Raw genomic sequence first — 23,022 nt, forward strand, 5'->3', positions numbered from 1 at the left:
CCACGATGGCGGGATCAGATCTTATCGAGATGCCGGACTTGTACGGGAGTCAAAAGGCGTGGGCAACTTGTGCTACTCTGCTCCTCTAGTCGCAGATCCAGAAGACGCTAGCCCTAGGTTCATCAATGATTCAAGTTGCTCCTCCGTGAGGAGTTTAACAGTATCAGCCAAGGCGAGCCAGACCTCATTTGGGATCTTTCAAAAGGGAGCTCGATTCCTTCGTAGCTAGACAGATTGTTCAATAGCCGCTGGGCGTCGGGAGTCAACCTGGCGCTCAGCCTCGAGGATGGAGGTCGGTTCTTGGGGGTACGAGTGCGAGATCCATGACCAGATGATTGGTGGGACTTTGTACAGAGTACGAGGAGTGCCTACGCAGCATTCGTATGGGGCGCTATAAGAGTCGGTGCCGCAGCGGCGAAGAAACACGACGTCGAAACAAATGAAGCAGATGCGTACAAGTACTGCGTGCTCCGTACGGAGTATAGAAACGCTCCTGTCAAAGTTGAGGTAGCGCCGACGGTGGACTTGTGGAGCGAGAGGTATCCGTTGGATTTCATAAGAGCGAGCATGTGCTATCCAGTCGTCGCGTTGTCCTGATTCAGGGCCTGTTCCAAGCAAAACACCCTAGGCCAATACGTCCACCTGGTCACGCATCATATATAGACAAGGTAATAGTGGTAACCGCCCAGATGTTTGGAGTGTCTGTAGTAAGTTGAGGAATGAAGTTTGACAAACTGTGAAGTCAGCGGCAAGACGAGGCCAATGTCTGGGGAACGAGGGAATCGGAATATTGGAAATATAGGTACCCGGTTCGATTCGGCTGGAGTCATTTTCTCGAATCAGAATGTGAACGTCTCAAGGGACCCAACCCTTGGGAGGAAAAGCAATAATGATGGTCTGTTCTGATGGAATGAATTTGAAGGACTTGGCTGGAAAGGGCGTCACTGCCACCAGGGAAGGGAAGAAAAAAAAAAAGAAGAAGGTACCTTTGGCCTTGGCAACGTACTGTGTGAAATGGGAAGTTGCCCCACACGGGGCCGGGGTGGATCTTCCCACCTTTTGGTGATGAGGAGAGTGAGCCTGGGCTCCATATGTAGAGAGAGGTAGCTTTGCACTGGCTATGGGAGGCGTCGAGACATGAAGTGTACGGCGTTGATGAGCTTCTTTCTCCTGACAAGCTACCTAGGTACTTTACTGGGACCCCTTCCAGCAACGACGGGCAGGCTAACCCGCAAACGGAGTAGCAGCACTCCCAGTACAAAGTACACCGGCTTACCCCTGTAGGGACCTTTCCTCCGTCCAATGAGGTGTACTTCTTTGCACTGCCTCCTTCTTGGCACCACATGTGGGAGATCCAAACTCTCACTCACCTTTTCTAGACCATGCCATGGCATGGCACAACCGCCGCCTCCCACGAAATGCTCAACACAGAGGAGACGTGACAAGGGGCAAAACCTCCTCTTCATCCCGTCCTGTGTCTGTCGTCCTGGATTTCGTTCATTTGCCCCCAAAGGTCCCTCTTTCCCAGGCCGTACCGAACGGATACATCACTACCAAGACAGCCACCTGGTCTAGTCGCTGGCTTGTCTCAAGCTCTTCTTACTCCAGTCTTGGCTCCTACTAGGCGCTTTGAATTGGGAATGGATTTGGACTGATTGAAACCAACTTCAACGTCCCATCTTTCTCCCATCGCATCATTCCCTCGCCTTGTCTCTTTTCTCTGATTGCTTGGCTACCCATTCCTTTGCGTCCCGCAATGTAGAGTGAGAGAAGGGGATACCAAACGTTTTTCCTTCACCAAAACCTCTTCTACTCATCTCAGGACGTCGTGCAGTCATACGCACTCGCCGATATCCACTGTCGAGGCCGACGACCGCGGATACCCTCATCGATATCACACCACGACGCGCCCTTGCGCTCTGCATAATACAACAAAAACACGCCTGCCAACCTCAACCTAGTCTTCAACATTGACGACAGGTTTTCGCCATTGTATCTTCAGAAACATAGTTTACCTCCTTTGGTTATCGTCGCTCCTTTCGCCTCCCGGCTGCCTCCTTCCTTTACCGGCACAGCCTCACGCTACCACTTCTTTCGTACACACTGGCGCACTCCATTCGCCTCGCTTCACCGTCACACGCCGCCGCAACAAGGCGGCAGTGTCGAGCTTGATTGGGAATCATGGATCCGAATTCTACCCCCGAAGATGGCCCTGCGCCGCAACGGAGGAATCGAGCGTACGTTTGCAGTCAGCGGCATCCGTTGGCCTCTGAACGATTAGTTGGATATAGGACTGACTCTCTTCTCTGTAGCCCGACCATCACCATAGACCCGTCTGCCACCGGTGTCGACACCACAAGTCCTGCACCAGCCATGGCTCAGGAGACCCAGCACGACGCGTCCAACTCACCCGGATCGCCTAAAGATGAGGCAGTCAGCCCGACGACCGTACCGGAAGGCGCTGGTGCGCCGTGGTCAGCTTCACAAGAGAAGCCACCGAAACCGAAGCTTCGTGCCGACACCTCTTTCGACGCCAAGGATAGCAGCAGGCCCCAAAGCCCGCACAATGTGTCCAGTCCTGTTGCGACTTTGAGAGGCAATGACCGTGCCTTCCTGGCTGTCCCCAGCAACTTGCGCTCTCGACAGAATTCTATCGATTCCGACGACATGTCTTCCCAGGGCGAGACCATTGCTGTACTGAGCCAGTCAACCGAAAAGACGATGAAGCCCAGCCCTATGTCCAACGAGAAGATTATGAATGACGACAGCGCCCTGCGTCCGGACAAGGGCAGTGAAGGAGATTTCGTTGCGGAGAATAACCCTTTTGCTTTTACGCCTGGCCAGCTGAACAAGATGTTCAACCCGAAGAGTTTGGGCGCATACTACGCTCTTGGAGGTTTGACTGGTATCGCAAAGGGTCTTCGCAGTGATCGCAAGGCCGGACTGAGCTTGGATGAGGTCCACCTGGACGGTCAAGTCTCCTTCAACGACGCAACGGCTCACATTCACTCGTCTGGGGATTTCAAGGAGAGCGAAACCTCGGCAGCCCCCGCGAGACAAAACACTGGCCACCACGCTAAGCATGACGACGGCGGATTTTCCGACCGCAAGCGCATTTTCATGGACAACCGGATCCCCGAGAAGAAGGGCAAGACTCTTCTTCAGCTAATGTGGATTACATACCAGGATAAGGTTCTCATGCTTCTGACAGCTGCCGCGGTAGTTTCACTCGCTATTGGCATCTACCAGACAGTGGGCTTGCCGCACGCTCCCGATGAACCAAAGGTTGAATGGGTCGAAGGTGTTGCTATTGTGGTTGCCATCGCCATCGTTGTTATTGTGGGGTCCCTCAACGATTACAGCAAAGAGAGGCAATTCGCCAAGTTGAACAAGAGGAAGAAGGATCGCAACGTCAAGGTCGTCCGCTCGGGAAAGACCATCGAGCTGTCAGTACACGATATTTTGGCTGGAGATGTGATTCACCTTGAGCCGGGTGATCTGATCCCCGTCGACGGAATCTTGATTGAAGGCTTTAATGTCAAGTGTGACGAGTCTCAAGCCACGGGAGAATCGGACATCATCAAGAAGCGAAATGGCGAGGAAGTCTTCACAGCTATTCAAAACGGCGATGACCCGAAGAAATTGGATCCTTTCATCCAATCTGGCGCCAGAATTATGGAAGGCGTGGGCACTTTTATGGTTACTTCTACCGGTATACACTCATCATTCGGCAAGACTCTCATGGCTTTGGACGAGGACCCAGAGGTTACACCCCTACAGTCGAAGCTCAACATCATTGCCGAATACATCGCCAAGCTCGGAGGCGCTGCAGGTCTATTGCTCTTCATCGTCCTGTTCATCGAATTCCTCGTCAAGCTCCCCAAGCAACCGGCTTCCGTCACTCCAGCTCAAAAGGGACAGGATTTTATCAACATCGTCATTACCGTTGTTACTATTATCGTTGTCGCTGTACCCGAAGGACTTCCCCTGGCCGTCACGCTCGCCCTCTCGTTCGCTACGAGACGCATGCTGAAGGATCAAAATCTCGTCAGGCACCTCAAGGCTTGTGAGGTCATGGGAAATGCCAACACCATTTGCTCCGACAAGACCGGCACCCTCACACAAAACAAGATGCAAGTCGTTGCTGGCACTATTGGTACTACCCACCGATTTGGCGGATTGCGTCCTGACGGATCCAATGATGGCGATGATTCTGCTCTCGATGCGTCCGCTGATATTTCGGTTGCGGAGTTCGCCAAGATGCTCAGTACACCGGTCAAAGAAATCCTCGTCAACTCGATCTCACTCAACTCTACGGCGTTTGAAGGTGAGGTTGACGGCGAGAAGACATACGTTGGATCGAAGACGGAGACCGCGCTGCTTCTCTTGGCCCGTGATTACTTCGGCATGGGTCCTGTTGCTGAGGAACGCGAGAACGCAAAGATTCTTCAACTCATTCCCTTCGACTCTGGTCGCAAGTGTATGGGAATCGTCGTTCAGCTTCCCGGAGGAGGTGCCCGAGTCTACGTTAAGGGCGCCTCCGAGATTGTTCTCGGAAAGTGCAACCAGATTTTCCGCGACCCGTCTCAGGATGCTACCCTTGTGCAAATGACCGAGGCCAACTTCCAGACGGTCAACACCCTAATCAACACCTACGCCTCCCGATCACTCCGAACCATTGGCATTGCCTACAGGGACTTCGAGCAGTGGCCCCCTCGCAATGCCCGTCGCGTTGATGGAGGCGAGGTCGACTTTGATTTCATGTTCCGAACGATGGCCTTTATCGGTATGGTTGGTATTCAGGATCCCTTGCGCGAGGGAGTTCCGGAGGCTGTTAAGCTGTGCCAGAAGGCGGGCGTTATGGTTCGCATGGTCACTGGAGACAACAAGCTTACGGCTGAAGCTATTGCTAAGGAATGTGGTATTCTGCAACCTAATGGGCTTGTCATGGAGGGTCCTGAGTTCCGCAACCTCACCAAGTCTGAGCAAGAGGCCATTATCCCGCGTCTCTGCGTTCTCGCCCGCTCGAGTCCTGAGGACAAGCGAATCCTGGTGAAGCGTCTCAAGGCAAAGGGAGACATTGTCGCTGTAACCGGTGACGGAACCAACGACGCCCCTGCACTCAAGACAGCCGACGTCGGCTTTTCCATGGGAATTGCGGGTACCGAGGTTGCCAAGGAAGCTTCGTCAATCATTCTTATGGACGACAACTTCAACTCTATCGTTAAGGCTCTGAAGTGGGGTCGTGCTGTCAACGATGCCGTCAAACGATTCCTCCAGTTTCAGCTTACGGTGAACGTTACCGCCGTCATTCTCACGTTTGTCACTGCTGTGAGCAGCACTTCAGTCCTTACTGCTGTGCAATTGCTTTGGGTCAACTTGATCATGGACACGCTCGCAGCCCTTGCCCTCGCCACTGATCCTCCCCAAGACAGCGTTCTTGACAGAAAGCCTGAAAGACGCAATGCCTCTATCATCACAACTACGATGTGGAAGATGATTCTCGGACAGGCCGTCTACCAACTCGCCATCACCTTCATGCTTTTCTACGGAAAGGAGACTGTTGTTCCTGGTCCGGAGCACATTCCTGATGATCAGATCGCCACGTTGGTTTTCAACACCTTCGTGTGGATGCAGATCTTCAACCAGTGGAAGTAAGTGTCAATTCTCTTCGTCATCTCGAACTCGAGGAACTAACAGCTCGATAGCAACCGTCGTTTGGACAACAACTTCAACATCTTCGAGGGCTTGACAAAGAACATGTTTTTCGTTGGCATTAGCGCCATTATGATCGGCGGACAGATCCTCATTGTTTTCTTTGGCGGAGCCGCGTTCCAGATCGCCGGCGAGGGACAAACCGGAACCCAGTGGGCTATGGCCATTATCCTTGGATTGATCTCCATTCCTTTCGGCGTGGTCATCCGTCTCATCCCCGACGCTCTCATTGAGCGTTTGATCCCCGATTACCTCAAACGCCGTGCCAAGGACTCCGTTCCGGGTCTCACGGTCTCAGATGAGGAGCAGTTTGAGATGTATCCGGAGCCATTGTCCGACGTCCGTGATGAATTGGCATTCATCAAGCGCATGAAGGGTGGACGCTTGAACAACCTCAAGTTCGCTGTACAGCACCCCCGCGAAACCTTTGCTCGCTCGCGCAGCCCGTCGCACTCGCGCAGCAACTCTATCAAGTCACCCTCTACACCCACACGAGAGGACAGCTTCGGCTCACTCGCCGCAACACCCGAGTCGCGCAAGCGCTCTCGCAGCTCGCGCAGCCGCTCCAACTCGGCCCTCGGTGCCCCCACCGTCATGGCCGGCATTGTGGCTGCTGGCATTGCTGCCAACTGGCAGCCTGCCGAACGGAGACGTCGGGATAGCGACGACTCTGACAATAATGTTAGGAGAGGGGTATCTCGAGAGAACTCGATCAGAGAAGAACCCCGGGAGGAAACCACTACAAATGAGAAGGCCGGAGATGAGAAGACGGCCAAGCAATGAGGAGTACATTAACTGTTGCCCGGTACTGGCGACATCACTTACATATGGTCACGTGGAGTTTGTGAGCGAAAAGAAAAATTTCAAAGCGCGCAATGTATTTGTACGAGTATTGGGTTCTCATGCGCGGGGTTTTGCGACAACCGGTCATCCCGTTTGAGGAGGCGTTGGAGCCCTCCCTTTTTTGCTTTCACATTATTATTAGACCGATGACCGTATGCAGACCGAGCAGGATAACCAGGGACGAAAGCCTGAACATATCAAGAGGAGACTCATAATCAGTAAAAAATATTCTTAACGACCTGGCTAGATGAATTTCTCGATTCGCAACCCAAAGAGACATGTGAAGTGAAAGGTGAATTCTTGATATTCAGAAGTTCTCAGGATAGTAACCAAGACGGAACAGCTAGGCAATGCTTGTAGATAATGAGCGATAGAGGCAGTAGCTGAGCGGATAACGGCTGAAGCCGTCCTACTTTGACTGGATTCATGAGAAACCACGATCCACGACAGTGATCGATCGAGGTCCCATCACCAGATTTGGCCAGTCATTCGAAAGATTGGAAGGCGACTTAGTCACCCCCGCGCAGAGATCTCGATACCTGACTGTCTTAACTTCATGCCTCCATGAGAAACCAACAATATTTACCACCAAAGGAAGCCCCAATCCCCCTCCTCTATCCAGCAGATTACTGCCGGTGAAGAGCGGTTTGGCGAGCGGGCGGGTGTTGGAAACACTTTTTGTGGCGGTGTCGCCGATCCCGGTAGGTATGCATAATGATATGAACACCGAGACTGTTCGAATACAAAGAGACCAAACATAGTTGATGACGAGGTTAGTTCGCCGCCATGCAGCGAAGTAAAGAAAAAAAAAAAGTGGGATCAATATGACTGTGCAGTCGGGCAGCTAGCTGCATTGAATGTGTCGGCCAGGTCTCCTACGCCTGAACCACCACGGGTGCTAGGATACCGTTGAAGTATTTACAGCATAAGTCACAGACAAGAGAGAACAAGTGATAGTAGCTTGGGTATGGCAATAGTTCTGGTTGTCAGTGGCACTCGTTCAGTTCAGCCCTGTAACATGGCCAAATTAATCCTACTTGAGGATGTTGGTGATCCCGACGACGTCGAGCTGGCTTTCCTAGGCAGTTTTGCTGCTTGATGTATCTCTTCTGGTGATATTCGACGCGTTTCATTTGTGATGTATGTCCTCTTGCGTCCTGGTGTCGCGTTTGGTTTTGGGCGTATTTTTGCAAATTCTTGCTAGAGCTCAGCGCTTACAACCCGAATCTGGCCCTATACAAGTCTACCTAGATATTCTGTGATGAATACAACGCAGGGTAAGGGGCTTTACCGCCACCATCGAGACTTGAAAGGGGGTTGGTAGGTGAGGTAAGGTAAGGTATAACACGCGAGTGAGGCTCAATGAGAAGAATGGTTGATGCATGGTAGCCTGCTAGGCAGATACACGTAAAAGGTAATGCAAGCAAACAAACCTCATTCCCGCCCCCGTCCTTCGTGCCAAGCATCGGGCTATTCTCAGTCAGTCGTTCGTATAGTAAGTCGCGCTGTTCGGTTGCCTTGCTGGGTAGGTCACACCGGTGAGCAGGCTGCTTGGACAGCCTTGAGTTGCCACTCGACTTTTGAAGCATGGTTCGCGGGGGTCGATGCACTTTGGCGCATGTAAGACGGGTAGGTGACAGAATGCTTGAGTCACCACTGCTGCCTTACTCGAGCGAGGTTCAACCCGCGTTGCCTCCTTTGGGCAATTATGCGAATCTTACTTGCAGTTACATCTATGTACCTTACGATATAGCTTGTTCAGAGACCATCACCAAAGTGCACACATGTTGAACTCCTTATTGTCGTTGACATCTTGATGATTGCAATCCATTGATCAACTATCAAAAAACGGAATCTTTCTGTCTGAATTTCTGTCTCTAGAGAAAATCGGACATTTGCGCGGGTGCGCGTGTAAAACAAAAGGGAAAAAAGGCCTCTCTAGGGCCCCCTCTCTCTCTAGGTATTCTGACAAAACAAAACAAATAAAAGACACAAGGCAAACCAGACCCGTGCATAAGTTTTCCTTTCGCGAGAGCCTCAAACGCCGTTTCCGCCACGTTCTTCCTTTCCTCCGTCAGCCCTGTTCCACCTCCGTTTTCGAATTAAAAGCCGACAAAATAACAAAGCAAAGTGAAAGTGAAAAAAAAAAGGCTCAAAACATCGCAATCTGTGGTATCAGGAAAGAAAAAGAAAAAACCTCGTTTTGAGGGTTGAGGTTATGAGTTGGTGTATCCCTCCGTAAAGGGAACAACGCGATGACCGTTTTGGCTGCCGTATGAAGAGACTCCAGAAGGTCGAGATTAGTTAGGGTGAGAGGGCTTGTGCAGAGCGCAACTACGGATTCGCTGACCGAAGTGGTGCGGTGCTGCCCTGTGTTGTGCTGTGGAGTAAGAGGAAAAAAACCATTTATGCCTGACGCGCTGTGTCTGGCCAAAACCGAGAAGCGGGCGACGTGGCGATGGCCCGCAGCCACAAAGCCCCGAGACTTGACCGGGGGCAGTGAGTGTAGGTTGTGGTACCAGGCTGTTTCGTTGACGCTTGCATTGCTGCTACCGGCAATAGTGCCGTTCCGTCTTGTGTTTTGGGGGCTTTGTATCGTTTCGTCGAATCAGGTACCGTGTATGGACATTATTCCCCCTTCTAAACCATTGACGGGTGCCGCGTGAAGCGCTCTCAAATACAATTGTCTGAGAAAGCGAGAAGGGCACGAGGGGGTATCTGTAGGTAGAGACAATGAGCGGACAGAAAGAAGAAAAGCGAGCAAAAGAGCGAGGGTGAGGTGGTTGACAACTTGCGAGAAGAAGTTCCAGTCTCAGACAGCGTCTCTCGACCTTCGAGGCTTTCTGGGTCCCTTGGTCGGTTCCGCCGTCTCGGACTCAGTCTCGGGCTTGGAGATTTGGTGCATAGGCGGCGGCGGCTGCTTGGGGTTGGCGACCTCAAAGACGTGTCTGCTCACGCACCCGCCGTCTGGGTTCACCTTGACGACCTGGTCCTGGGGCACCATCTCGTGCTCGAGCGGCCAACCGGCGCGGCGGCACAGCTCCGAGACGACGACGTCGCAGTCGCCCAGCAGGTCAATATCAAAGTTGATGTGGTTGACGGCCTGGCGCGAGATGTAGATCTGGGGGATGTTGGCCGGTAGCCAGGATACTATCTCAGACACCGGCGTCACCTTCAGACTCGTACCGATAACGATGACGAGGTCCACCTTGTCGCGGTCGTGCTCTGTTAGACGCCTGCTGAACTCATCAGGCAGCGCCTCGCCGAAGAAGGTGATGTCGGGCTTCATAACGCCCACGCTGGGGATGTCGTACTCGCCGTCTGACGTCGAGTCGTCGGAGCTGAACCTGCGGCGCTTTCTCTCGGTGCCCGCCGAGCGCTTGCGCTTACTGCTGCCATTGGGACGAAGGTTCTGGATGCAGCGGGGGCAACGCGGGATCTTGCCAGCTTTAACGTCGTCGAAGATCTCTTCGCCGTCGCACTTGAAGCGGCACTGAACACAAGTCGCGGTTGCGAAAGAACCGTGGCACTGGATGAGCTTGTCCTGAGAGATGCCGGCCTTGGCCTCAAGGTTGTCAATGTTCTGTGTGTAGTTGGTGAGCAGCTTGCCCTTCTTCTCAAGCATGGAGATGAAGGCATGAGTCGGTGTAAAACGGTTGGTCGACGGCAGAATGTCCTTGGCAACGGTGTAGAAGATGGTCGGGTCATGCTTAAAGACGGAAATGTCAAACACCTCCTGCGGGTCGTTGAGTCCCAGATGCTCAAGTTGAGAATAGAGACCACCCTTTGAGCGGAAATCGGGAATGCCGAGCGAGGTAGAGATGCCCGCACCAGTGAGAACGATGATGTTCTTGCTCCGCTGTAGCAGGTCCACGGCGTCGTCCACCGTGTTGAAGCGAAACAGCTTTGCGCGTTTAGATAGCTCTCGGCTGATGGCCAGCGACAAGAGACTGAAGTAGGCCTCATCTTCGGCACCCTCGAGGAAGGCGGGAGGCTTGAGGCCAAAGGCCGACAGTAGCTTCTTGGCCGTGTAGCGTCCGGCGTCCACGGTTCTTCTACAGAATTCTGCGGGACCAAGCGCTCTTAATTGGTGGCGCAGGCCCATGGCCTCGTCAGGCGTGCAGCTGTCCGGATCTTTTAGGCACGAGTTAGCAATCAGGTAATAGAAGCGATCGAGGGTGAGTGAGTAATAAGAGGAACACGTAATCCCCAAAGCATAGGCAGCAAGGAGTTGTCATGCTCGCCTGCATGGGTAGTGTGTGAGTGAGTGAATGAATGACTGAGATAGACCTACCATCTGAGGAAAGTTTTGCATCGCCCATCTCAGCGATGGCATCCTCCAGGAGAGAGTCGGTTTCCCATGCAGATTCTTTGGCGTCTCTGACGCGTTCTTCCAGTTCCTGAAGACCGACGGCGTGCTTGATGTCCTCAAGAGTTGGGTTCTCGGGTACCTCAAACTTGTCCACCTTGTACGCGGCGTTCTTGTGTTTGTTGTTATTGCGCTTCTTGACCGTGACGGCTTTTGTCGCCGCCCGTTGAGTCTTCATCTTGGGCTTCGTCTTGTTGACAACTGCTCTGTGCGGCAAGATGGGAAGGAGTGAGGGGACGATGTCGTTGTTGATGAAACCTCTCTTCGTGGATAAAGGGGTGATGAGATGAAGTTTGAAAGTTGACGGAAACCAAGCAGAGTAAAGCAGGCTCACTTAGCTGGGAGTACGTGTCTGCTTGTATGGATGGGGTGCAAGACTGCCGACCACCCGACAGGTTTATTTGTGAGACAAGGCGGGATGATAGCCTGGACAAAGACTGGGCTGGTATGGGCTGGGAGAAGGGGAAATGAAGAGCGGCAAGAGTTGGCTGCAGAAATGCGTGAGAGAGAAACGACACTTGGACCTCTTCTTCTCTCTGTTACACTCTTACCAGACTGTCTTGTTGGAGTCCAGGTAGACCGATTGACAATTTGATGGGATTGTGCAAAGAGAAGAGAGAAAGTAAAAAGCCGAGTGTGTCTGTGGATGGGTAAGAAGATTTGACAAAGTTGCAGACGGTCGGGCCCTCAAGGGTGTGAGAAGGAGGGTTAAAAAAGGATGCCTTGGCTGTGAGTGAAGTTGAGTGCGGTGGCCGAGTTCCGCCTTTTTTCGCTCGAAACTTGTCGGTTATCTCCCTAGGGTGGCGTGACGAATATGACACTGAGCCCTGGTCTTTGTTGATCGAGCAGGCAGGCAGGTAAGCAGCAGATGGATCAGTTGGAATTCTGCGTGAACAGCGGGAGGCTGCGAAGAAACCAACAAACGGCGAGGCGAGTTGGGTAGACGGTAAGAGTTAACACCAAAGTCAAGTGGATGATGGAACAAGTGGTGGGTGGACCAGAAGTTGATTTCCCTTTGAGTCGCGTCTGACGGTAGGGAGACTGGGAGAGAGAGAAACTGAGTTGCAGAGTTGCGATGGGTTGGCGAGAAACAAGCCGACCGAGACTGAACGGAAGCGACGGCCTAGAATTGATGGACGGACTTGTTCAAATTAGGTCCCCGGTCTCCGGATAGGATGGGAAGGGGGAGAGGGAAAAAGTGGAAGGGGGATGTGGGAAGGAAGTTGAGTGAAAAAAGCGAGCTAACGTCGTCGTCGGTTCAGGTGTAGAGTACCTCAATGACTACTTCTGGTGAGAAAAGAGGGTAAGGTAAGGTCAGGTACCAGGCAGGCCATAGAGATGGCAAGAGCAAGAGGGAGAGGAGGTAAGCAATCGAAAGGGAAGGAAGCTGGGCTAATGAGAAAAAAATAGGCTAGCAAGTAATAGCATTTGTGTGTGTGCGTGGTCGACTGCACAGAGAAGGGGATATGAGTTCCGGAGGGAGAGAGAGAAAAAGGGAAATCACGGAAGCGGGCGAACGAGATCTGGGCCCCCGTAGAGACGATCGAGTAGGCAAATCAGTGGGTAAAAGGTATTCTGGTTGGAACGTGGCACCGAGAGTGAGTGACTGAGTGAGCGACCGACCGGCCGAGTTACATAGCAAAAGTAATTAAAAGGACAAGAAAGTACAGATACGACGAATGATCGAACGAACGAGTACGACGACCTACGCAGTACAGCACCAGAAAACCAAGCCAGGTAAAAACGGGAAGGGCAATCAAAAAGGCAAAAAGGTTGACCGGGGGGATCCGTCTTAGTAGACTAAGGTACATGAAAGCATGGAAGCGTAGTTTAGCAATACTCAGCTGAGGCGGATGTAGACGCACGCGAATACAAATCCAATAATGCCATGCTAACTACCTAACCATGCTTGCTCTGTAATCCGATCGGTCTTATCCCAGTGTATTGCCCCCCAAGTTCTCTACATTTCCATCAGCGGGATGGAATTGAATCATTGATTGATGGATGAGACGTAATAAACTATCAGCGCGCTGTCAAAGCATGTCAGTCGGGGTAAGGTTAAGTTAGATACGTGAACTGGGCCAAGGCATCTGTCTCTAGCGGCGAGCATAAGGGCAAGCAATGTGAGGAGAACCTGAACACAATGTTCAGCCAGGCACAGGTAGACAGGAAAGCCACCTGAACCACTCCGAATCGCTCGTTGGATGAAAGCACTCAAACCGTGTTATCTGAGTTAGAGCGTAGGGATAGGGAGACAGACGGAGGGAGACGAAAGAAAGAAGGAGTGTGTGGGTGTGCGTGTACAGTACAAATCCGTCCAACCAAATCTAGTAACCAAACACACATCCATCCATCGCTCATCCTCCTCCGTTCTCAACCGCGTACCCGTCCTCACATCAGAGAGTTTCGGAACCTGGCTCCAAATGAAACTCGGCCATCCTCTAGTGGTCTTCCGCTTATCAGCATCGACGGTGAAAAGATTCTCTACCGGATCTGTCACGCTTGATGCCATCTCGGGTTTCCCCTCCCTTCCCTCCCCCGTTGCGGCGAACGTCCCTTCGCTCTTGTTCCTTGTTGTGATATAATGATTACCTTGATTACCTGCGCCTAATGTCTGACCGGGGTGGTGGTGGTAGACTGGTGACTGGGTCCAAGACACACCACACACTCACACGTACACGAGTGGCAGCCCTCCAATCAGATGGATCCGTCATGCTCACCGTACCTAACTGTACCCGCCACACTTCCGAATAGTACCTTCATTGAGGCCCATCGGCGATAATCGCTGTCATCATCTTCATGGAAGAAATCGTAAAATTGCATCACCTTACAATCGAATTTTCAATTCGTTAATCATCGCATCAACTCTGGGAGGCTGCTCTCGTCAAAAAGACGTATCTTGGAGTTTCTATGGCGTTGTTCCGTCTCATGCAGTCTCTGACTTTGCCGTGACCTTGGCTTGACTTGTTTGATCCGAGCGAGTGACGCTCCCAGGATGATTAACCCCCTTGGCGTCAAGAAATGTACTCACCCCCTTATCTAACCTTGCCGAACTCCATCACAATGGGAATCAACTCAACCGAGCGAACATCAAATAGTTCAAGCCAGATGCTTCACCGCCCGGTTTTCTGAACAATACCAGTCCCTTGTGAAAGAAACAATCTCTGTCGTTTGATAGAACCCTCATTCCCATGAGTGATCACCAACACGACTTTACCAACATAACTCAAAGGCAATCATCCGATACCACTACATTCAAGGAGAACCGTGGCTCAGCCCACCAACCACCACCCCCATCCCTAAATATGCAACGACAATCATATGCCGCAGCAGTAGACATCTTTCTCTAAACGGCCGGTAAACGAGTGTTTAGAGCCTGCGCCAATTTTAATGCCCTCCCTTTCACCTCACTCGAAGATTTGCTGCCTTTGAGGGGAGGAGGGCTCCGTCCTGCATGTGACTGACCGGCGCGGTTCGTTCGGTCGCCCACCACCACACACCCGGCTGGTTGCGTTACCCAGAACAAACACTAATTAACCAAATCCAACCCAATGCCAGCCCAGGCTTGCCAGTCGTGCTGGGCGCCTCCTTCTCATTGCTTTCTGTCAGACGGTGGAGGAGGTAAGTCCAGTTTCCTTTATTTCAATCATAAGACAAAACTTGGGCGGCACGGCGGTAAACCTGAATGTGTTACACTTGTCTGAAGTGATGGAGTGCCATGATGATCTACAGATAGACATCAACGGGAACGTGATGGTACTCCCTCACAGGCTAGATACTTTACGCCCGTATCCTTGAGTCTCTAATGACCATCTATTTTTTTTCTCGGTTTCCATCGATATGTCGTTCCAATAAGATGAGTTTTCATGTCTGGTTGATCGAGACGGGCTCAACTCCAGAAAAGGACGCAGAAACAGTAAAGCATGGCGAACCGTTAAGAAAGTGGTCGGCGACTCTTGAACAAGGATTTGCGTAACTGAACGCCTCCGGGCGGGGACCGTAGGTGTCACTCCGCAAATCATCGCATCATGGACAAGCCTTTCCTCTCCCCATTCATGAAACATATCCGTTCCTTTCCCAGACCACGCCATTCATTCAAACAAAGCGCCATAACTATGCCCGAGTTATCACTTGTAATGAAATCCATCTTCTCCGACCGGAGCGAGCGACGACTCTGGGCTATGTACCATGGTTGAAAGAGTCGACAAGGCTTCATCGCATCAGCGCTCCGTTCTTGGCACACTTCACACCGGCAAAATTTACCTGACCCTTTCGTTCGTCATGTGCCACACCAATAAACCTGTTCAGTCCACGCAACTCGCAAAAGTGTTGACTTTGCGGGACTCTCGGCCCACAAACACTAATTCCGTTTTTGCTTCGGTTTTTGCTATCGCGCAATCCGTAACCCCTTGAGTCGTGACAGTTTCCTCATCTCCGACTCATCTTAGCAGCATCAGTAGGTAATAGCGACTCACTGTGTTGCTCTTAAATGGCACAGTTACAGATCAACTTGGAATCATATGGCATTTTCTCTTCGACCGATGAAGAACAGTCCGGCACGGTCCCTCAACGCCCTGAATTGCGCAACTCTACAAAGTATCAACTCATGTGTGTATCATGTAAACAACTCTGGGATGCCTTGACTGCAACCAAAGCTGTGCTATTTCCAGAGAATCCCCCCTAAATCAGACTCTCGTACTTATCCAACCCGCTCTTCTGCTGGGGCTTCTGCTGTTGTTGCTGCTGCTGTTGCTGAAGGCCAGCCATGCCGTTCATATCCATGTTACTGTTCATCATACTGTTCATGCTGCCGCTAGACGCCATGCTCATACCCATACCAGGCCGTGAGCCCATGCTGTTCATACCATTCATCGGTTGTTGACTCATCATGCCCATGCCCATGCCGGTGCTAGCTGCAGGTTTGCTGAAAGCGCTCAAGCCTGATTGCACAGGCGGCGTGTGACTGGGAGGCGGCGGTAGGCTAAACCCGGAAGATCCGGAAAAGCCACCCGTCGAATTACCGGCTGGCGGTGGCGGCAGGGAAAACGAAGATGACTGTGACATGCCTGGTCTCTGCCCACCGAGCGACATGTTGGACATGGGCGTGCTCATTCCTCCAAAAGCGGAGCTCGGAGGTGGCGACATGGAGTTACCGGCCGAGAAGGCCGGCGTCGATGTCGACGACGATGACCACGGGTTAGAAGTTGCTGCCGATGCTGTGGACCAGTTGATGGATGAACTGGGCTGTGCCGCTGGCTGCGACATTGGCGAAGTTGGCTGCAAAGGTTTAGAGAATTGAGTCGATGTTGGAGTCATGGTTTGGAAAGAACCCATGTCAGGCGTCACCGTCCGGAAACTAGGTTGAGGCTTAGGCGCTGGAGGTGGTGCTGTCTGAGTAGGACTCGGAGTTGACCACGCAAAGGCTGGAGTTGCTGACCTACTCCCGGGCGTGGGCGAGGTAACTCTGGCTGCCGCAGCGGGTGTCTCTTCCCAGCTAGAGAATGCATCCGAAGTTGACGTTCGTGTCGTTTTGCCCTTGACGAGGCTCTCAAAATCGTCTTCCGTCGCTCCATTGGAGGCATCAAAAGCGGTCCCACTGACGCCGCCGAAGGCCATGAAGTCTTCATTAGCTCCGGCAGTGCTACCGTTGGTACCAGAGAGCTCTTGCAACTTCCTAGTCTGTTCGTCTTCCACTCTTTTGGATAACTTCTTAATAAGGTCCATGAAGTTCTGGAACTGTTTGAGATTGAGCAAAGGTCCGAGACTCATATGCCACAGAATGGGGAGGATGTCAATCGCCACAAACTCGGCGTCAGCTGCTTCTCCCACAACCCGGAGAACGCCGTGAGCTGCCATCATGACCGCAGGCTCTTTCGTTTTGATAGCCTTGATCAGCGGGATAATCTTCTCCTGCATCGTGTACTTATCCAGCATGCTGGAGGACGAAGTTGATTTCTTCTTTGAAGTACCGAAAGCATCGAGTCCATCGTCTTCGGCGTCTGATGTTCCGCCACACAGGACGACGAATGCTTGGCAACCGCGCACCTTGATGGCCAAACTGCTCGTTTTGCTAAACACGGCCGCAATGACTGGGAATAGCTCATTCTTGATGGTGCTAAAGTCGAGAACTGGTAGAATAGATGGTAGACCTCTCAAGGCCGCGTCAACAACGGCCGGTGTTGGTGCTTCGATGGCTGCGTAAACGACGGGCAAGATATCTAAATAGCTGTCAGTATGTCCCGCTAGATACTTTCATGTTGTTGTGAATGTTGTTACCATCAGTGAATTCCTTGCCATTGCAGTTGTTGCAGATTGTAGACATGTGTTCGAGCACAACCATCAATCCAGCATCCTTCGTCGGGTCCCTCTCAGGGGCCTGGTCCTTCTTCGGGGGTGGGGCAAATGTTGCTTTCAATGCTGGCCGTACTTTTTCGGCAAAGACCCTCCTCGCGGAGGGCAGTAAATCAACGATGGTGAAGACATTTTGAAGAATCAACGCTATAAGATCCTTGTCTTTCATCTCTTCAAGCAACGCTGGTAATAACTTCTTCTCCATTACAGTCTTGGGGAATGAAGGCATAACCTTGACTAGTCCCCTCATGAACTGAGCCTTCTCGTTTGGCGTCTTTGCTGGGAAAGCGTCCAAAAACCTGATTGTCGAAACGAGCACGTTGTTAAAGTATTCACTTTCTTGAAACTCCTTTGCTGTAAGACGCTGGGCAGGTCGTCGTGTTATCAGGCGCGGCAACACATGTTGAACTAATTCTTTGGGTAAAGGCCGTGATGATAAAAATTGGTTGGTGGCAGATGGCACTGTGGATGACGAGGCGAATGTTCTCTTGTATGTTGATAAGCTGCCGTGAGCTTCAATGGGAGACTGATGTGGTGAGTTGTAAAGGGCCACGGCTAGGAGACCTAATGAGAACATGTCGGCAAAGTGGGTGAAGTTGTTGTCAATGACAAAGTCAGGAGAGGTGTAGTCGAGGTTCAGCTGCACAAATCGAGGCAGTCGAGGATCTGGGTTGAGCACCTCTGACAGGCTGATGGGTTGAAAGGAGGTCGGCTTGTTGGACCCTTCTGACGGCGCGCAGAAGGCGAGACCACTGATTTTCCAGTCGGACTGTTTCGAGTTAGCAACAGCACAAAGCTATCAATACTGATCCGCTGGACTGACCTTAGCGTTCACGATAATGGCGTCTGGTGTCAAGTTTCCATGCACCAACCCAGCGTTTTCGTGCAAGAACTCCAGAGCTTTGCTGATCTGCAAGAGGCCCTTCTGGATCTCGAGCTCGTCAATCTCCAACTCGCGCCGCCGGCGCACACCATCCGAATCCTCAGTGACATAGCGACTGGACCGACCGCCAACCCCACCACTCCGTTCCTGATCGTCCTTCTCTTGCAGCAAAGCCGCCAGAGAGCCCGTGACAGCTTCCGTGACGAATTGTAGTCCACCACCTCTTGTTTCTTCCACTGGCTCGACGAGCTCGAGAACGCTCGGGTGTCTTAGCTTCGCCAAGCTGGAGGCTTCTTTCTTCAGACGCTCGATAACTTCCTCGGTGGCTCGCTTGAAAGCGGACGCGCTCGATCTGCCGAGACTGCTGCCATGGTTGTCGAGTCCCTTCTTGTCAAACACAAATACGCTGTATGGTTTCCCCGTGGACTTCTTCTTGCAGTCGTAAATCTTCCATGGGCCGGCGGACGAGGTCTGGGTCGAGGAGATGGAGTAGTTCGCGGTGATGTTGGTCGATGATATCGACTTGAGTGCCGAGGAGAACATGGTGGTGGTATGTCTTATAACGTGGGTCGTCTATGTCGTCGTCAAGGCGGAGGGAACGGAACTTGAGGGAACTCGATCGTCATGACGGTTTGGAGGCAGATATGGGGTTCGCGCCAAGTCGGGACGTTCGTCAAGTCAATCGCGCCCGCACTCAGAAGGAGGAACGTAGTCTTTGTCCACGAGCGATGTAGGTGGTGCAGGGTACCGTGGAGGGGACACTTTGTAGATGTCGAGAGGGACCTCCGATGAGGCTTAGTCGAGGAAGCTTCCGGAGATGCGCCGGGAGATTGTGTGGACTTGATTTCAATAAAAGACAGCAGATGCAGGGCGCAGTGACATATGATTGACAAGTTGGCCCAAAGATGATGTTCTCATTCAGCCGCGTTGACTTCCACGTTGCTGATAGGCAAGAGCGTCTCAAGCCCAATCAAAATGACCATCCATGCTTTTTAGCGATGATCCCACAGTTGCCAGTGCCCACCCCTGCGTCTAAAGTAAGGTAAGGCTCGGCTTCAAATAAGTTGGGCACACCTTTACCTGCACTGAGCTTTTGGGGGCGCGCCCACCTTCTGATCGCAGCTTAGGGGGGGAAGCATGGAAGACAGTGAACCAATTGGATGGCTGACCTAAGCTACGGAGAAGGTCTTCCATTTGGGACAGCTTGGCTCCTTTACATCATCCCCACCATCTTGAAATCAGTACCTGAAAGGTACGTACTACATACTGCGTGCTGACCATGCTGCCATGCACTTGCTGCACCTGCTGCACCTCAGATAGCGGGACGCTTCCGGAGCCGGGACCCTGAACGAACAATTTTGGATCTCTGGATCTGGCGGCGCATGGAAAGCAACGGCTTAGAAGTCCGATAACGCTCCGAGATCCTGACTCTTGCCGCACCCTACACGCCATTCTCAAATTGCGCCCTTCGCCCTACTACACTTGTCTGTCCTTTATCAAGCATTGGATTGGTCAATTGGTTCACCGTTGACCGCAATTGAGGATTTGGTATCTCGGTTTCCTTTTGAAAAAGAGTCACACTCGCTCTTCCATCTTTGAGTATTTATCTGAGCATCTTCGTACCTGTGTTTTAAGGTTTTGAGAAAATCCACAATCTCCTTTTTTTCTTCTTCACTTTCTGCTTTATACCCAACCCAAAACACCAAACAGACCGATCGCCATGATGCGACAGTTCTTCCCCCGCGCCGCCGGCGCTCTCAGAGTCCCCCGCAGCTCTCCCAGATTAGCCACCGCATGGCAATCAGCAAGACTCTACAGCGTCAAGCCCGCCGCCGCCTCCGCGGCCAAGCCTCTGGGCCTCGATGCCTCAAAACTCACCATCGAGAAGACAAAGACTCCCGGAACGCTGGGCAACCCCGAGGAGCTCGTCTTCGGCCGCAAGTTCACTGGTCAGTCAACTGCCTCCTCTCTCTCAACTCCCCATCACTCGATGTTGCAATTACTAACCGTTCACCGTAGACCACATGCTCACCATCGAGTGGAACCAAGAACAGGGCTGGCTCGATCCCAAGATCGTCCCCTACCAGAACCTCTCCCTCGACCCCGCGACCTGCGTCTTCCACTACGCCTTTGAGTGCTTCGAGGGAATGAAGGCCTACAAGGACAAGTCCGGCCAGGTCAGGCTCTTCCGCCCCGACAAGAACATGGCCCGCCTCAACAAGTCCGCCGCCCGCATCGCCCTGCCCACCTTCGAGCCCACCTCCCTCATCGAGCTCATCTCCAAATTCGTCAACCTCGACAAGCACTACATCCCCGACGAGCGCGGCTACTCCCTCTACCTCCGCCCGACCATGATCGGCACCCAAAAGACCCTCGGCGTCGGCCCCCCCGGCTCCGCCCTGCTCTACGTCATCGCCTCCCCCGTCGGCCCCTACTACCCCACCGGCTTCAAGGCCGTCTCCCTCGAGGCCACCGACTACGCCGTCCGCGCCTGGCCCGGCGGCGTCGGCGACAAGAAGCTCGGCGCCAACTACGCCCCTTGCATCGTGCCCCAGCTCGAGGCCGCCAGCCGCGGTCACCAGCAGAACCTGTGGCTCTTTGGCGAGGAGGAGTACGTCACCGAGGTCGGCACCATGAACATGTTCGCCGCCATCAAGAACAAGGAGACGGGCCAGAAGGAGCTCGTCACCGCCCCTCTCGACGGCACCATCCTCGAGGGTGTCACGCGTGATTCCGTCCTCTCCCTCGCCCGCGAGAGACTCGTGCCCGAGGGCTGGATGGTCTCGGAGCGCAAGTACACCATGAAGGAGCTCGACGAGGCGGCCGAGGAGGGCCGCCTCATTGAGGCCTTTGGTGCCGGTACCGCTGCCATTGTTAGCCCCATCCGCACCATTGCCTGGAAGGGCAAGTCCATCAACTGCGGTCTCACCGAGGCCGAGGAGTCTGGCGAGATCACCCTGAGAATCAAGGGCTGGATGGAGGCGAGACAGTACGGTGACGAGGAGCACGAGTGGAGCTACATTGCTCCGGATGTTGCTGCATAAATTTGGTTGTCAGAACGGCATGTAGACTTGTAGATATCCAAACGGAAAGCGTTCAATATGATTGTTAAGAAAAGGCTGTAGTTCAATTCTGATAGTGAATGAGTAGGGCATCGGCAATAACCCACCACCCCCCTCCTATGATGGACATGATGTGTTCCTCGGTGTACATGAGTCCGTGTTGAAACTACGGCCAAGGTTCGATAAGAACAAGTGGCTTACCAGACGGGTCACATTAGTAGCTTTCCTCAAGATTCACTTGCTAAAGCTCCATTGGCGCCATTAGTTGTCTTTCTCACGATACATACTCAACAATATCAAATGCTGATTTCCAAGCTATCGTCACGAAGCTCCGTAGCCCTATGCCATGCGTCATCAATAGCAAATCTAGTCATTGCAGAAGGCTCACGAAGATCGAAAGGCCCTCACGGAGTTAGAGTAAAAAAAAGGCGGTGAAAAAAAAGGAAAGCTAGTTCAAGGGCAGGTCATATACACTTTTCCCCAGGGGAATAGAAAGAGACACCGTTGCCGTGAGATTTAATCGACAGCGAGCTTGCTTCCCCCTTCTGTGGAGATATTTCTTTCTCTCCCTGTTTCTCCGCTCCATCCTTTCTCTAGAACATCATCTTCCATCCTCGCGGCTCGGTTTTCTTTGTGTCTTCCGTTCCGTTCCTTTCTAAGGTGATATGTCTCTCAAAAAAAACCAAGCTCCAGGTAAAGAAAAAAGTTGATTCAGTGGTTTGTTCATGGCAAGTGGTCGCAGGAATTGGCTTTTTTTTTCCTTTTCACTTCTCGGGGTCCGGCAGGATGCCCTCCTTTTCTAATCTCCGCCTGGCCTCCTCGAGAGCCCAGGTATCGAGTCTGTAGTGAGGGCGGGTAATGTTAGCCGCAGATCAATCAATTCTCATATCTAAATTGCCTCATCCCGGTACAACCGACATTGAAAGCACCCTGAGCCTTTCAAGTACCATTCGATGCATTCCATATCGACGGGATCTATGCGGCGGAAAGAATGGCTACTCACGAAGTATCAGGCTTGAAAGCAAGGACCACGCCAGTGGCGATGATGCCTCCGCAGAACAGGGTGTAGAAAGGCGTCTCCCAGCCCTCCTTCTCGTACTTCTCACCGGGTTTGACGCCCCAGAGCCAGCCGGAAGGGGGATCAAAGTCGGAACCGCCACCAGCGCGACGGGCCGTCACGGAGAAAGCCCTCGTGGTCGGGGCGGCGGCCGCAGAGGTCTTGATGGCGCGGGCGGCGCGGATGGCCGCGGTCGGTCGTATCGCCGTCATCGTCGGGTCGGGAAGAAAGGTAGTTTCCTTTTTCGAGAGAGGAGCGAGTGGAAGGTAAGGACGTCTCAATTGACGTCTTTTCGGTGATGGGTGAGGGGCGGATGGGGCTTGCGTTCGCGGGCGCGCGGTACTTCGGCTGTTGAGTCGTTTGGCACTCACGGGTGAGGTTGTTGGATTGGAGTTGGATTCTCGGACCCATGTCGGGATCGTTAGTCATCTAAGATCACGTGCTCGCTGCCGACTCCACCCGATCCGCTGCCGCTTCGAGCAGCTGAACCCCGGCAAGTAGCTTGCCTCTTTCGTCATTCGACGGGATGGTCCTGAACACTGACGGAAGCATTGGATGGCGTGAATGGGTTCCGTAGCTTCTGTTGCTCTGATCTCGAGTTTCGTCAGAACCTCTCCGTCGAGATCAAGTTTCCGAATTATTGGAACATCTCAGCGACCATCTAATTGGTGGACTGCTCTTATGCGATTTACTAAAGAACAATAATTTGAAGAGTCTCGTCATATGATTTGGTATTTAAGTG

The 23,022-nt window shown here is 52.5% G+C and overlaps 5 protein-coding genes across 5 annotated transcripts; 2 read left to right on the forward strand and 3 right to left on the reverse strand.

Moving 5' to 3' along the window:
* The first annotated feature begins 1,384 nt into the window (after positions 1–1,384).
* Positions 1,385–6,802, forward strand: HER10_EVM0010691 (calcium-translocating P-type ATPase). Its single transcript, XM_035480143.1, has 3 exons — positions 1,385–2,237; positions 2,313–5,654; positions 5,709–6,802. Exons 1-3 carry the CDS (start codon positions 2,182–2,184, stop codon positions 6,496–6,498), a joined length of 4,188 nt encoding a protein of 1,395 aa, XP_035334354.1. The 5' UTR covers positions 1,385–2,181; the 3' UTR covers positions 6,499–6,802.
* Positions 6,803–8,370: 1,568 nt separating this feature from the next.
* Positions 8,371–12,563, reverse strand: HER10_EVM0011548 (Sir2 family protein). Its single transcript, XM_035480976.1, has 2 exons — positions 10,853–12,563; positions 8,371–10,692 (listed from the first exon to the last, which is right to left on the reverse strand). The coding sequence occupies exons 1-2, from the start codon at positions 11,103–11,105 to the stop codon at positions 9,371–9,373; spliced, it is 1,575 nt and encodes a 524-aa protein (XP_035334421.1). The 5' UTR covers positions 11,106–12,563; the 3' UTR covers positions 8,371–9,370.
* A 2,883-nt stretch (positions 12,564–15,446) lies between these two features.
* HER10_EVM0002991 (clathrin-coated vesicle protein) lies at positions 15,447–19,176 on the reverse strand. Its single transcript, XM_035472682.1, has 3 exons — positions 18,102–19,176; positions 17,204–18,047; positions 15,447–17,145 (listed from the first exon to the last, which is right to left on the reverse strand). Exons 1-3 carry the CDS (start codon positions 18,702–18,704, stop codon positions 15,608–15,610), a joined length of 2,985 nt encoding a protein of 994 aa, XP_035333824.1. The 5' UTR covers positions 18,705–19,176; the 3' UTR covers positions 15,447–15,607.
* Positions 19,177–19,608: 432 nt separating this feature from the next.
* HER10_EVM0009822 (branched-chain amino acid aminotransferase) lies at positions 19,609–21,283 on the forward strand. The gene is made up of 2 exons (XM_035479295.1): positions 19,609–20,110; positions 20,181–21,283. Exons 1-2 carry the CDS (start codon positions 19,882–19,884, stop codon positions 21,203–21,205), a joined length of 1,254 nt encoding a protein of 417 aa, XP_035334294.1. The 5' UTR covers positions 19,609–19,881; the 3' UTR covers positions 21,206–21,283.
* Positions 21,284–21,431: 148 nt separating this feature from the next.
* HER10_EVM0011760 (NADH:ubiquinone oxidoreductase 11.6kD subunit) lies at positions 21,432–22,656 on the reverse strand. The gene is made up of 2 exons (XM_035481181.1): positions 22,227–22,656; positions 21,432–22,063 (listed from the first exon to the last, which is right to left on the reverse strand). Exons 1-2 carry the CDS (start codon positions 22,490–22,492, stop codon positions 21,988–21,990), a joined length of 342 nt encoding a protein of 113 aa, XP_035334435.1. The 5' UTR covers positions 22,493–22,656; the 3' UTR covers positions 21,432–21,987.
* Positions 22,657–23,022: the final 366 nt, after the last annotated feature.

This window comes from Colletotrichum scovillei (genome assembly GCF_011075155.1).
Source record: "Colletotrichum scovillei strain TJNH1 chromosome Unknown Contig00005, whole genome shotgun sequence".
In the NCBI taxonomy this organism is placed as follows: Eukaryota; Fungi; Ascomycota; class Sordariomycetes; order Glomerellales; family Glomerellaceae; genus Colletotrichum; species Colletotrichum scovillei.